Here is a 15,619-nt window from a genome sequence, read left to right as displayed (position 1 = left end):
CAACAGAAGTACACACAGAATCGAGAAATTCAACAAAAATAAAAACAATGAAATCTACATTCAAACCGAGATAGTACCTGTGGATGTGATTGAAAGTTGATGATGTTATAGAAAGAAATGATCACAGAACGATTGTTTTTCCCTCCTTAAGAAGAAAGAAAAAAAATGGGTCGGGTCAGGCTAGGTCGGTTATGGACTTGATTGATATTGGGCTTGACTTGTTTTTGGGCTTTTTCATTTATCAGATTTCTAAAAACTAGAATAAACAAACAAAACAAAACAAACAAAAATATTTTTGTGAATTTTTAAATTTTCTATTTTTCTATTTTGTTTTTCTAAAATAACAATGAGTTTCTAATCAAATAGTGCATATACACAAACTCCCCTTTGCTTCATGAATTATCCTTTCTCTCCCCCTCAAACATTGCATGATATAAAACATATTGCACGTAAGCATAGCATCAATGTTTGACAGATAATGAATGAAATTAGAAAGATAAAGGATTTGTACAAAACATGCAGAGGCAAGTTAGCGTATTAGAAATGAGCACTTATTTGAGATGGTTTCTTTGATCAGATATTCATTCCAGGATCATGTGTTGAATATCTTCCAAAGTGGAAATACGTAACACAGACCTTTATTTCCTGCAAAAACAATTATGTTGTTTTTGGTACCCACTTTTGAATGGGTCCTTTTGAGTTAGAAAAATTGATCATGGTATTGTTTGAAGATTTGGAATTCTGTTTCTTTGGAGTTTTTACAATGAACCAACCATACTGATCCGTATAAGTAGTTATACCCTTAGATGTTTCTTTTGTGAGGAAAACTTGACTAGTTTTTGACATCTTGGATATTGGACTAAATTTAGAGATAGTTTTAAGAGCAGAGGTTCTAGAAACAGATGAAACATGAACCTTAATGGTGTTCTTTCCTTTGATAGTTGGTGCAATCTGACTTTTGGGTGAGTAAAATGAAGTTGGAGCAATCTTAGATTTAGATTCCTTCTTTGATTCAACTTGAGGCTTTTTGAAAGAAAGTTGTTTAACTCCTTTTTCAATTTTTGATTGACTTTTTGGTTGAGAACCAGTTTTGGTAGTCATCTTTTCAATCAATGCTTTTGCTTTAGCCTTAAAATTTTTAGGAATCTCAATTTTATGCTCTAAAATCACTTTACTTTGTCATTAGGTGTGATCACAGAGCTTTCAAAAGAAAGTACCTTTTTGACAGAAGCAAAACGTTTAGTCTTCAAAGCTTGAATTTTTTCTTCAATCTTAGAAAATGATGATAACATTGTTGTGGACATATCTTGAATTTCTTGAGAAGAGATGCTATCATCCTGCAGTACTTTTGTAGAATTCTCACTCCCATTGGATGGAGTGGAGCAATCATCAGAATTATGGTTAATCATCATATGGGTAGGAGTGGTCTCACTTACCTTTGGGGAATAATCTTGAGTTTTCAGATGTTCAATGACCTTTTGTTGAGACTCAACTTTTTGTTTTAGGTTTTCAATTTCTTTTTCCAATATGGTAGTTGGAATATAAGTTCTGTGAGAAATTGATTTGGAAGACTCTTGTTGAGACTCATTTTGTTTCACTGAAATGTTGTCTATTTCTTCTAACTCATAAATTGATCTGTTATGAGTTTTCTTGTAAGAATCATTAAGAGCAACATAATCAATGTTTATTTGAGTTGGTTTTGGTCTTTCAACATCATCTGACTCAAAATCATCCTTAGATGGTCTGATGAATTCTTGAATCATGCCAAGACGAAGAAATTTTTCATCATACAAAGCACCAAGATCTTCTTTTTGAATTTTCTCTAAATGCGCTGGATTCTCACAACCTAAACCAAAAAGAAGTTCTGATTTATCAATCTTTGATTTATTGTAATAAGCAGTGAAATCTAAGAAAGGATTTTGTTCTATTTTGTAAATTTTCTTTTGGTAGAACAAAATGTTTGCTTTCAAATCCTCAACTTGTTTTTGAAGAGTTTCAATTTCAACTCCTTTGAGAAAACAAGAACTGTTTAAGTCAGAAATCTGTCTTTCATGTTTTTCACAATTTGGTCTCATATCTTTCATTTTGTTTGTGAAAAACTCAACATCTGCTTGTCTTGCATTTGCTCTTATCCATTCATTGGTTTTCTCAAGCTGTAAGGTCTCAATGATTTGCTTGAGTGAATGGACAGTCTTTTCAAGGTCTTGACATTTATTGGTTAGATGTGCATTGGGTGAAACAACTTGAGAATTGTTACTTGACAAATGCATTTCTTTCAAAGAGTCATAGTTAACTTTGAGAGCATCATGAGCTATTGAGAGTTGAGAAAAAGTTTCGTTAAGTTTATCAAAATATTGTTTAGCTATGTTCAAATTTGTCTTCAAAGTAAGATTTTGCATTGTCAAAGTATCAGCAGTTGATTGAAGAGACAAGTAGTCAGTTTGAGTAAAAACTTGTACATCTCTTGATGAAATGTCTGAATTGATGTTGATTGTTGTCATTTGAAATGATTGAATTACAATTAAAAACTTGTTTTAGAAAATGAAACTAGAAATTTAGATCGTTTTAGATTTTTTTAAAAAAATTCTAATTATTGAAAAGGAAACTAGAACGATCTAAATTAGATCGTTTTAGAATTTTTTAAAAAATTTCCTAATTGATGAAGAAGAAAGACGAAAGAAGAAAGAAGATGAAAAAAATGAAATGTTTTTAAAAGAAATCGTCTTAAGGAATTTTAAAGAAAAGTTAGAACGATCTAAATTTAGATCGTTTTAACAATTTTGGGTGAAAAAATTTTCTAAGTATGAAAACTTTGAAAATTTGTGCAGAGTAACACAATGATTTGGAAGTTTTTGAGCAAAACCAATCTCAAGGAGATCAGTTACCCAAGGAAGTGTGTGATTCCCATTCACTACAACTTCAGAATCATGATCCACACACCACACAATTCACACAGAATTATACAAGCTAGAACGATCTAAATTAGATCGTTTTAACTTCAAAATGGTCCAAAAACTAGAACGATCTAAAAGAGATCGTTTTAGTTCCAGCAACAGAGATCGTTTTGAGATACCTGCACATATAAACAGAACAGATAAAACAAACAGTTTTTGATACAAAATTGATCAATTCTCACTCAGTTTTGAGAATTAGGTTGTGATTCAAACATCAGAATGCTCAGAAAATGATCGCGCACAACCCTAAAAACAATTCCATATCTCAAATCAACTTAATTGTGAAAATCAAATTTTGATCGAATTTTCGAAAATTTTGATTTTTACTCAAAACTTTGAATTTGATTCTGAAACTTAACAGAAGGTTTTGAAATATGATTTGGAATTTATTAGTGAACAAAAACTTGAAAATTGAACAGAAATTGAATGTAAATTGTTGAAGAACAGAAATGGCGGTAAAAGTTTCTTTGAACACGTAGAAGAAGAATTTGAACAAAATTCAATGAATCTGTATTGAATCTGTTCTGGATCGTCAACTGATAGTTGTTTTTCTCTGATACCACATGTAATATAATAGAAATCTTTCGTGTTCGGGTGCGGAAGTAAGGTGAGTAACAATGGTGGATGTGTGTGTGTTAGTGTGTGTATTGAGAGAGACAGAGGTGTGTGTGTGTAAAGCTTGGAAATATATTTAGCAAAATATGACTAAAGGTTACAAAAGGTTAAGACTTAAGGTGTATTTATACTCTAGGTAAATACATAAGCTCCCCCTCAACCTTATATTACATATACAAATTAACAAAGATAATGAAATACAACTAAGCACTATTTTGAATTTCTAACAAGAACTCGTTGGGTATATAAATGCAAACGAGATGACAAAGGGGTTGTTACCAGAAATAAGGCACGTTTGGTTGTTTAAGGGTTTGCACAACGAGAAGGATATGACTATAACGAAACTTTTGCACCAGTTGCTAGGATTGAAGCTATAAGGTTATTTTTAGCCCATGTAAGTTTCAAAGATATAAAGGTGTATCAATTAGACGTTAAGAGTGCCTTCTTATACGGTGAAGTTAAAGAAGAAGTATATGTTCACCAACCACCGGGGTTTGAAGATCCGAACTATCCAAGAAGAGCATATCGACTGGATAAGGCTCTTTATGGATTGTATCAAGCACCCAGAGTGTGGTATGAAAAGATGTCGACACATTTGTTGACAAATGGTTTTATAAGAGGATCGATAGACAGCACATTGTTTATCAAGTGGAAGAAGCGAGATTATCTAATTGTACAAGTTTAGGTGGATGATATCTGTTTTGGTCAAAAATTATCCAAGATAATCAACCTTGAAGACTTAGATCAATTATGTAACCAAACTTTCGTTCGTGAGGTTAAGGGCTTGTAAAATTGGTTTAGATTCAAAGATGCGTTTAAAATAAGTATGATAAATCAAGATTATGTCTACTTAAACAAAAGTAGGTAGTCAAAAGATTTCGCAAATAACTATATAATCAAATATAAGATAGATTAAGCAAGATAAAGAAAAATAAACGTAAATAAATGCGAAAAATAAAGAGAAAGGAACAAAGAACACCGATATTTGTTATCGAGGAAAAGCCCTTAATCCTTTATGGATTGCCGGCATAATAACCCTGAGAGGAAGCAATCGTCCATGCCTTATTCTTTTATTAATGGTGTAAATTGGTTACAATGATAGAGCGACTTGATCGAGCTTTCTAAGTAAAGAAAAGTGTGTTGGTTTTTTACAAGTATGAGCAGAGAAAATAAGCAAGTAAATATGTGAGTGTGTGTAACGTTGTATATCCTATGATCGATCAGGTCCTCGTTTATATAGAGCAGCCTAGTAACTAATTTTCCGAAATTACAGGGATCTTCCTGGTCTTCATCTGGTGAACGTTGGAGCATATCTTGACTGATATTGTAGCCGTTTGAAGATATTCTCCTCATGCTGAAGTCCGATTATGATGCTGGACTAAGTCTTCTTTGCGTGTTGATCAAATAAGACATGTGTTGAATCTCTTTTGTACCGTTAGAGATATTTCCCTTGTGATAAAAATCAAGTTACCTGCATAATATTCTCATAGAAACAATACTTGAAGTTTATCGTTAATAATTCGTCAAGGCGTGTCAAGATCCTGAAGATCCATGATCTTAAGGTCCCAAGATAATGAAATCTGAAATTTCACCCATAACAATTGTCCCCAAAGTTATTTTGATAAAAAAATCAATTTTGTTTAAATCAACTTTGCTCAAAATAATTTTGAATCTTCCGGAGTACGCTTTGACCAAAGTCAATGAGTTAATTTTTGAATTCACCCCGAGGATAAGACGCATGGAGATAAGATAACCAAGAGACTTGACGGTTTATTCCCATCGTTTTACCCCTCTATATAAGCATACCATTCTTTTAGAAAAAATCATAAATCTTTTTATGCTCAAAAAAGTTTTCATCTTTTTCTCCATTTATATTAATTCTCATAACATTAACATGTCTGAAATCAGCAACGGAGATTCACACCTTGAAGTCCATGAGCACCCAAGGGTAAATTGGGGCACTACGAAGTCAAAAAGGAGGCTCCTTTATGTAAGAAAATAAATTTTTCATTATTTTTTCTTTCGTTATATTCGATTTGTAAAAATGATCCTTTGAAATGTTTCCCACAGTGCTTTTCTCAAATGAGGTTTGCGCATATGGAAGTTGCGCGTATTAAAGACCAAGAAATCAAAAGCCAAAATCAGTATATTTTTCAACTCTTGGATGAAAGAAAAGCTCAAGTTTCTAGGATAAGAGAGTTAGAAGCAGAACTGGCAAAAACCAAGGAAGAACTTCAAACGGTGCAAGTAGATCTAGTCTATATGAGAGTCGCCAAAAAGTTGAAGCCTTCTGATTCTAATGAGTAGTTATGTATATGGGCAATGAAGGATATAATGCAAAGGCCAGAGCCCATTTTTAAACTCTTTTGATTGTAACTGCTATCAAGCAGTTTTATCTTTTGTATATATTTTCGTTATTAATGAAAAATATTTATCTTTTAATCTTTATTTCTTCGATTCCAAAAATCAATGATGTTAATGGTGTTAAAATTGGAAAATTAAATAATCATTTGCATGATATCATGTCAGTTAATTATTACCCTTGACTTATTTGAGTATATCAACAGTGACAAATCAAATCAAAGTAATAACTATAGGGTAAAATACATGCACCTTGTGATATATAATTAAGATCCACTTGTAAATTGTGATCTTCAAGCATCCAACGTCTTAATTGTTTGTCAGTTCCACTATATTCTTGTAGCAATAAAATATAAATGGGACCGATATGATCTTTGGAGGGGATTAAAATTAAGAAGGGAATTCTTAATTTTAATATTCTCGTAGGGACATTGGAGTCCAAGATAATGAGGGTGTCTCAATATCTTAAACATGCTTGGGAGGCGTAGTTAGCCTTTTCGTATGTGTTTGTATAATGGGTGGCGTGGTTAGCCATTTCGGGAGATCGATGGTGACATCGATAATCGGTAAAATTAATTTCGACAACCTTGAAATTTAACCCTTCAGCTGTGAAATTAATGAACGTGCGACATGGGCAAATCGTAAGAGAGGGTGAAAACCCCTAAACAAAAGTTGGCGTGAAAGCCAAAAGGTGAAGACCTTGTTCCACGTTGCTATGTATGATGCTGAATATCCTTTGAGATCCTACAAATTGAAATCCTTAGAAACTGAGGTTAGCCATTTGGCTAACGCCACTCCGACGCTTACGTCAGTATCATCATTTTGAAGAATAAACAAATAAATAAATAAATGAATAAATAAAAAAGGATTTAGAAATCATACCTGATTTTGTCAATGAGACAAAATTAATTAGACATGATATAATTTAAGGTAAATGGCGTTCCAAGCTCTTGGAACTAATTTACCTTCTAGATCTTGTAACCAATAAGATCCTTTACCAGCTTCTGCCTCGATCAAATAAGGTCCTTCCCATTTTGGGTTCAATTTCCCATCAGGCTTGATCAAAGCTTTCTTTAACACCAAATCCCCAACTTGAAATCGTCTTAATCTTAAATTGTTATTATAAGACTTGGCGATTCGTTGTTGATAAACTGCTATTCTTATTCTGGTTCTTTCTCGTAATTCATCTAGAGCTTCCAAGCTTTCAAACATTAATTCTTTGTTTTTCTCATAAGTCAATAGACTTATCCTAGCAGTTGGTAAGTCCATTTCAGTGGGCAATACTGCTTCTGCTCCAAAAACAAGCGAAAATGGGGTTTACCCAGTTGCAATTTTAGAGGTTGTGCGATCAGCCCATAAGACAAATGGTAACTCTTCAGCCCATTTTCCTTTGGCCTGTCCCAGTCTTTTCTTTAGATTGTTCATAATAATCTTATTACTGGACTCCGCTTGACCATTGGCTTGAGGATGAACAGGGGTAGAAGTGATCATCTTGATTCCCCATCTTTCACAGAAATTGATGGTTTTCTTTCCAATAAATTGTGAACCATTGTCACAAATTATCTCTGCTGGAACCCCAAATCTGGTCAATATATTCCTTTTGATGAAGGATATAACATGAGACTCCTGGATCTTGGAATATGCTTCAACTTCAATCCATTTTGAAAAATAATCTGTCATTGCCAAAAAATATTTCTTCCCCGCTGAAGATTCTGTCATTGGTCCTACAATATCCATTCCCCACTTCATGAATGGCCATCGTGACAAAACTGCATACATAGGTTCAGCTGGTTGATGATGAATGTTGCTATGTCTTTGACAAGCATCACACTTCCTAGCATAATCTTCAGCATCTTGTTTCATGGTTGGAAAATAATAACCAGTCCTTAAGATTTTCCAATGTAAGGATCTTCCAGCTGTGTGGTTCCCACATTCTCCTTTGTGAATATCTTTAAGAACCTCTTTGATCTCGGGTTCCTCTAAACACCTAAGATATGGTCCTGTAAGAGACTTTCTATACAAGATACCATTTATCATAGAATAATGTGCAGTTTTCATTCGAAAAGCCTTTGGGTTTTCATCCTTAGGAATTATCCCATTGCTTATATATTCCTTTATAGGTGTCATCCATGAAGTTTGATTGTTTACAGATTCTCCAGTTTCACTATCTTCAATAGCTAAAGTTTTTTGAGACTCTTTATCTATGGCAAGATATAGAACATGAATCATAGGAATACTAGTTTCAGAAGACATCTTAGATGTTGAACCTAGGTTTGCTAAGGCATCAGCTTCAACATTTTCTTCTCTAGGTACTTGTTCTATATCGAATAAGTCAAAATTTTTACTAATTTTTTAACTGTATCTAGATATTGCATTAATTTTTCTCCTTTCGCAGCGTATGATCCATTAAAATAATTTTCTAAAAGTAATGAATCTACATATACTTTAAGGTTCCTAATATTCATATCTTTAGCCAATTGCATACTAAAAATTAAAGCTTCGTATTCTGCTTCATTATTAGTAGCTATGAAATGACAATTTACTGCTTGGGGTATGATATCCCCCTGTGGCGATTTTAGTACGATATCTAATCCTATTCCTTTAACATTAGCAGCACCATCAGTATATAGGATCCATTTTTCAGTTGCTTCTTCTAGCATTTTAACTTCTAAGTCCATTTCTTGTTATAAGTCAGTACTAAAATCAGCCACAAAATCAGCTAAAGCTTGAGATTTTATAGCATTTCTAGGTTCATATACTAAGTTAAAGGCACTTAATTTTACAGACCATTTAGCCATTCTTCCTAATACTTTAGGTTTTCTAAGCACACATTTTATAGGGTAATTTGTCCTAACATTTATAGCATGCGTTTCAAAATAATGTCTAAGTTTAGTAGATGCCATGACTAATGCAAGTATGAGTTTTTCGAGATGAGAGTACCTGGTTTCAGCATCAATTAAACTTTTACTTAAGTAGTAGACGGGATTCTGTATGCCTTCAGATTCCTTTACAAGAACTGCGCTTACTGCATTTGATGATACTGCCATGTAAAGATGTAAAGGCTCACCATCTTCAGGCTTCATCAGTAGCGGAGGGGTTGATAAATACTTTTTTAATTCCTGAAAGGCCTTTTCTTGCTTTTCACCCCATTCGAATTTCTTATTCTTTTTCAAAATATCGTAAAATTCTTTGCATCTATCTGAGGATCTTGAAATGAATCTGTTGAGAGCTGCTAATCTGCCAGTTAATCTTTGGATGTCTTTAGTATTCGACGGAGACTTCAAATTTAATATTGCTTTAATTTGCTCTGGGCTAGCTTTAATTTTCAAGCTCCGACTCCAAAACTACACTTGGCAGGATTTAACTTCATATTGTACTTGTCGAGGATGTTGAAGGCTACTTCAAGATCCTTTAAGTGATATTCATCTCTCTTGGACTTTACCACCGTATTGTCTATATAGACTTCCATGGTATCCCCCAATTGATCTTTGAACATCATATTCACTAGCCTTTGATATGCTGCACCTGCATTTTTAAGACCAAAAGGCATTGCAATATAACAATAAATACATGTCGGTGTCATGAAGGCTGTGGCTTCCTGATCTTCAGGTTCCATTTGTATCTTGTGAAATCCTGAGGAGGCATCCATGAATGTTAGCATCTCATGTCCCGAAGTTGGATCGACCATTGCATCAATATGTGGTAGTGGAAATGGATCTTTTGGACAAGCTTTGTTTAGATCAGTAAAATCTACACAAACTCTCCATTTTCCATTTTTCTTTTGTACGACCACCACGTTTGCCAGCCATTCTGGGAATTTAACTTCTCTGATCATTTTAGCCTTTAATAATCTTTCAACATCTTCCTAGATTATAGCATTTCTCTCAGGAGCAAATTTTCTTCTTTTTTGCTGAATAGGCTTGAAGCTTTTGTCGATTCCCAGCTTGTGTGTGATGACATCTCTTGATATTCCAGTCATATCTTCTTGTTTCCAAGCGAAAGTCTTCATTCTAGCTTTGAGGAAATCAGTAAATTTGACTTCCATATCTTTTGATATCTTTTTCCCTATTAAAACTTTAATGTTAGGATCTTCAGGAACCAAGATAACTTCATTTACATCTTGCTCTTCTGGTTCGTCTACATCGAAGACCCTTTTCTGTAATTGCTATTGTGAAATTGGCTTTGCAGCTGACTTCATGCTGGATGTGTAGCATTCTCTTGCTTCTTGCTGATCTCCCTTGACAGTAACTACTCCCCAAGGTGTTGGAAGTTTAACACATTGGTGATATGTTGAAGGTACTACCTTCATTTCGTGTATCCAGGGTCTTCCCAAGATTATGTTGCATCCTGGGAGAGAATCTACGACACAGAATTTCTGCATCGAATTCATCCCTCCAACATAAACTGGTAATTTTATTTCACCCACTGTATATTTAGTTTCCCCACTGAATCCAATCAGTGGAGAAGCCTTTCCATTAATATCTTCTTTCGAGATATCCATTCTTCGTAATGTCTCCAGCTTGATGATATTCACTGAGTTCCCATTATCTATCAAAATCCTGCGAACATAATGGTTAGCGATAAAAAGAGTAATTACCAGCCCATCATGATGAGGTTCCATGATATTATCAAAATCTTCTTCAAAGGAGATAATGTCTGAGTCCGAAATTGATGCTTTCTTCACACTTCTTTCTCCTTTATCTGCTTTGCTTTGCTTTGCAAGTCTTTTTTCTGTTGAATATTTTGTCCCGCACACTTCCGATCCACCAGAGATGGTATTAATTACTTTTGCATTCGCTGGTGGGGAATCTGCTTTTTGTGTTGATTTTGGTTTGGAAAAGTCCAAGCCTTCAACATCTTTGGCCTTTTTCCTTCCAAGGAGTTCTGTCAAATATCCTTTTGCTAATAAAATGGATATTTCTCTTCTTAACATCTTGCAATCTTCGGTGATATGGCCAAAGTCTTCATGATAAATCTTCGGTGATATGGCCAAAATCTTCATGATAAGCACACCACTGGCTAGGATCTTTCTTCTTGAAGTATCCGTAATTTTTCTTCTGAGGCCATCTCACCATGTCTCCAAGATCTCTAAGCGCCATTATAATGCCAGGAGTTCCTACAGAGAAACAGTATGATGCCAAAGTTGGACATTCGACCCCGTCATCTTCTTCAACGACATTGACTTGATCATCTACATGTCTTGAGTAAGGTTTTTGTCTCGGTTTAAACACCGGGGTTTCTGCCTTCCGATTTGGATGATCATATGATAAGGCATCTAATTTCGAAGTTGTAAGTTCATTTTCTTCGAGCCTTATAAATCTTGTTGCCCTTGCTTTTGCTTCATCTAAATTTCTGCATGGCGTCATTATGAGATCTTCCTAGAATTTAGATCCTTTATGGAGACCTCTCTGCAAAGCTTGGATAGCGGTCAACATATCTAATTTAGGAATATTAAGAGATTCTTTTGTAAATCTAGTCATAAAATCTCTAAGTGATTCATGCGGTTTTTGAATTATTTTATATAGATCATTAGTCAATTTCTCAAAAGTCCTACTACATGAAAATTGACTATAAAATAAATTTGTTAAATCAGCGAAAGAATTAATAGATACAGGAGTCAAACTCTGCAGCCATTTTAAGGCTGATCCAGATAGTATCGATCCAAAGCTTCTGCATAAGCAAGCTTCTTTCAAATTTGATGGAATCGGCACCGTTTCCATTTCTCCAGATACAGCGCAAAGCAAGCTTCTTTCAAATTTGATGGAATCGGCACCATTTCCATTTCTCCAGATACAGCGCAATATGCTCCTGTGGGTCAGTAGTTCCATCATATGGTTTCATATTTGGAACTTGGAATTTCTTCGGGATTTCTACGTTCGCAATCCTGTCGCCATATCTGTTGATTAGATAGGATGCAGGGTTGACTTCAGGAATTGGATTGCAAAATCCAGGAACGCTCGAAATCATGTCTTTAATCTTCTGAAATTCTCTAGCGATGTAATCATTTGCTCCTTGTCCCTGTGATGGATTAGTAAAAGCAAAAGATCCAGCAAAATTATTAGAATTGTTCAAACCTGCACTCATGGTGGCCGATGTTCCAGCAACATGAGTGTTTTGCGAAATATTACTCCCAAAATTAGGAGTCGCAGTTGGCATCGACGTATTAATAGGAGCAGAGTCAAGAGCAGTTGGAGTCGTTGAAAACAAATTCCTAGGAGTCATCGTTGGTCTGTTTTCAAAAATCCTTTACTCAAGAATTTTGAATTCTGCCTGATGTTAGAAATCCAAAAACATTGATAAATTGTATTCTTGATTAGTCTTAATTGTCTTATCAAGATTCTGCAAAATAGTAAACAAGTCAGGCAGTTCTTCAGAGTTAACATTCATAGATCCAGTATTGTAGGGATCCGGATTACCATAATCGTCGTAAAAACTCCTTCTTTGAGTCTGGCTTGATCTTGCATTCTCCTGAGATGAGTTTCCTGCCGGAATTTCTCCAGATAAGTCTGGGATCTGGAATGAATCCAATTGCTCCTTTCCTTTTTTTCTGGGCAGAAGTTCGAGCAGCATTGTTCCTGTTTCTTCGATAAGAAGCACGTCCTGGAGGTGGAGGAGGCAAAGGAGAAGAAAGAACAGGAGTAATTTGCGAAGAATTAGTTGGTTGAGTCGACATCTTCGGTATTAGATTTTGAAAAATCGAGATTTATGAAAATCAAAAAGATTTTTTTATCAGAGCGAAAGCACCTTTTGCCCCACGGTGGGCGCCAAATTGTTTTGGTCAAAAATTATCCAAGATAATCAACCTTGAAGACATAGATCAATTATGTAACCAAACTTTCGTTCGTGAGGTTAAGGGCTTGTAAAATTGGTTTAGATTCAAAGACGCGTTTAAAATAAGTATGATAAATCAAGATTATGTCGACTTAAATAAAATAAGGTAGTCAAAAGATTTCGCAAATAACTATATAATCAAATATAAGATAGATTAAGCAAGATAAAGAAAGATAAACGTAAATAAATGCGGAAAATAAAGAGAAAGGAACAAAGAACACTGAGATTTGTTATCGAGGAAAAGCCCTTAATCCTTTTTGGATTGCCGGCATAAAAACCCCGGAAGGAAGCAATCGTCCATGCCTTATTCTTTTATTAATGGTGTAAATTGGTTACAATGATAGAGCGACTTGATCGATCTTTCTAAGTAAAGAAAAGTGTGTTGTTTGTTTACAAGTATGAGCAGAGAAAATAAGCAAGTAAATATGTGAGTGTGTGTAACGTTGTATATCCTATGATCGATCAGGTCCTCGTTTATATAGAGCAGCCTAGTAACTAATTTTCCGAAATTACAGGGATCTTCCTGGTCTTCATCTGGTGAACGTTGGAGCATATCTTGACTGATATTTTGTAGCCGTTTGAAGATATTCTCCTCATGCTGAAGTCCGATTATGATGCTGGACTATTGCACCAAATTTCGAGGCTACATTCCTCACAGTGTGTCATCTAGAATGTATGGGTACGTGTTCAACTGGTGACGTTGTATCGTGATAAGGCCTTAGTGCCGCTCACCATTTGTAAATTTCCGACTTAGTTTGACATTCCCCATATGTTTTGCGCCATCTCAGATCGCATAAAAAGGTTGTGTGTAGATATCTTCAAGTCGCGTCATATCTTGGGACTATAATCCTTAGAGTATATCGTCAAACGCTCGTGAGAGAATGCTTTATAGGTGATATCACGTCGTCGTATGTAAATAATGAATAGCGGTGTCATAAGAAAAGGATATTGAATAGTTTCAAAAAAAAAAGCATGAGTGAACGAATATCGGAGGGGTACTTAATGACAACTTTCATACCTCGAAAATTTCTAGTTTATAATGAATTTCCCAAGGGCAATCACTAGTTCTCAAGCGATCGAATCTCAACATACAATATCTATCTTGATAGTAAGGACTAACCATATTATCGTCATATCAAGCGATTACTAGTTCTCAATAGTCACATCTTAGAGCATCATAACTATCTCATAATTAGGCACAACTATATAGTTATTACATCATCTACGCACTAGCCCTTATATAGCTCAACCTTAGGATGCAATAAGTATCTCAATAGTAAGGCATGACTACATAATCATCGCAATATTCACACGCTAATTTCAAATAGCTCAAACTTAGAGAGTAAGGGCTCTTATATCCATATTTCAAATAGTCCAAACTTAGAGAGTAAAAGCTCTTATATCCATATCGGCTATAGAATTTCATATTACTTGTCATACCTATATCCCCTTATAGTTCATTCTTAAATAATCAGTCTCATCACCCGATAACTTAAACAAGTCATATTCGAAGTAAATTCATGCTTCATGATAATCACATTATTTTATAGTGCATATGCTACTTAAAGTTCAACATCATAATTCATAAATCTTTTACGCATGCATTTCTCACAAAATTTTCACATCGCACCTTTAAACTTTCACATAGACAATACAAGCTTTCACATTGCACATTACAACTTTCACATTGTACCTTATAACTTTCATATTGCAATCAAATCAATCATGCCCAAGTTTGCACGTTATAGCATAGAGTAGCATGTATCAACAAATATATATTTCAATCTTAGATTCGTTTCATTTCTAATGTGCAAGGAGAGGAATCCTACCAAGTTAGCATAATCCTCAACTAAAGCAAGTCTCAAATCCTTATATGTGCTTAGGTGAATGTCTAAATGCAACACGTATGCTCATTAAAACGGATTTAATAAAGATCTCTCTTTCTTCTTTTTTTTTTTTGAAAAGGAATCCTTTTGAACATAGGTCCAAGTGGTCGTTTGAATTTTACATGGTTCTCTCATAATTAAACATAGATTCATGACTCTATGTTTAATTAGGGTCCTACCATTTAAAGCTCAAACTAATCCACTTAACCTCATGCTCGACTCGACTATAAAAATCGTTTTGAAAAGTGGCTATAGTTTTGAAATTCCCGTAGGAATCCCAATGTTCTCTATAACCTTGGCTCTTGATACCATTTTCTGTAACACCCCAACTAAGGCGGAATAATGAGATGTACAGAAAGTCGAGTATTCTAAACAAAGGATTATAAATAACATTCACCATAGTTTTATTTGATAAAAGAATTTACGAATTCACAAAGGCATGTGAACCAACTTCCAAATACAAATGCGTCCACCGTACTTGAATATTAAGTTCACGAAACAAATAACAAGCAAGGATTATAAATAACATTCACCATAGTTTTATTTGATAAAAGAATTTACGAATTCACAAAGGCATGTGAACCAACTTCCAAATACAAATGCGTCCACCGTACTTGAATATTAAGTTCACGAAACAAATAACAAGCACATGAAGTAGTATACTACAATGATCAAGGCGGATTCCATTGCCTATCACAAGGTTTGATCTTTGACTCCAAAGTGCAATGCAAATAATCATGATGCATATAAATCCTCAAGCTTATGCTAATTCCTGAAAGCATGAAGAAGAAGTGTCAACTACGAAAACGTAGTTGGTGAGTGCATAGGTTTTTATATAAATCTTGGTACATCACCATTTTAATACTTAGAAAAACTGATTACTATTACATTTCGAAATATCCAAACCATATGATCGACAAAATTTTCACATCATGTTATCAAGTTTCCGTATACCATAATGTCATATCAAGA

General features: G+C 34.5%; 1 protein-coding gene across 1 annotated transcript; it reads right to left on the bottom strand.

Moving 5' to 3' along the window:
* Positions 1–10,095: 10,095 nt before the first annotated feature.
* LOC122604345 lies at positions 10,096–10,863 on the bottom strand. The gene has a single exon (XM_043777235.1). It carries the CDS (start codon positions 10,861–10,863, stop codon positions 10,096–10,098), a length of 768 nt encoding a protein of 255 aa, XP_043633170.1.
* Between the last annotated feature and the right edge of the window lie 4,756 nt (positions 10,864–15,619).

The sequence above is a fragment of the Erigeron canadensis genome, chromosome 6, assembly GCF_010389155.1.
Source record: "Erigeron canadensis isolate Cc75 chromosome 6, C_canadensis_v1, whole genome shotgun sequence".
Lineage (NCBI taxonomy): Eukaryota > Viridiplantae > Streptophyta > Magnoliopsida > Asterales > Asteraceae > Erigeron > Erigeron canadensis.
This window is presented reverse-complemented; position numbering and strand designations above follow the sequence as displayed.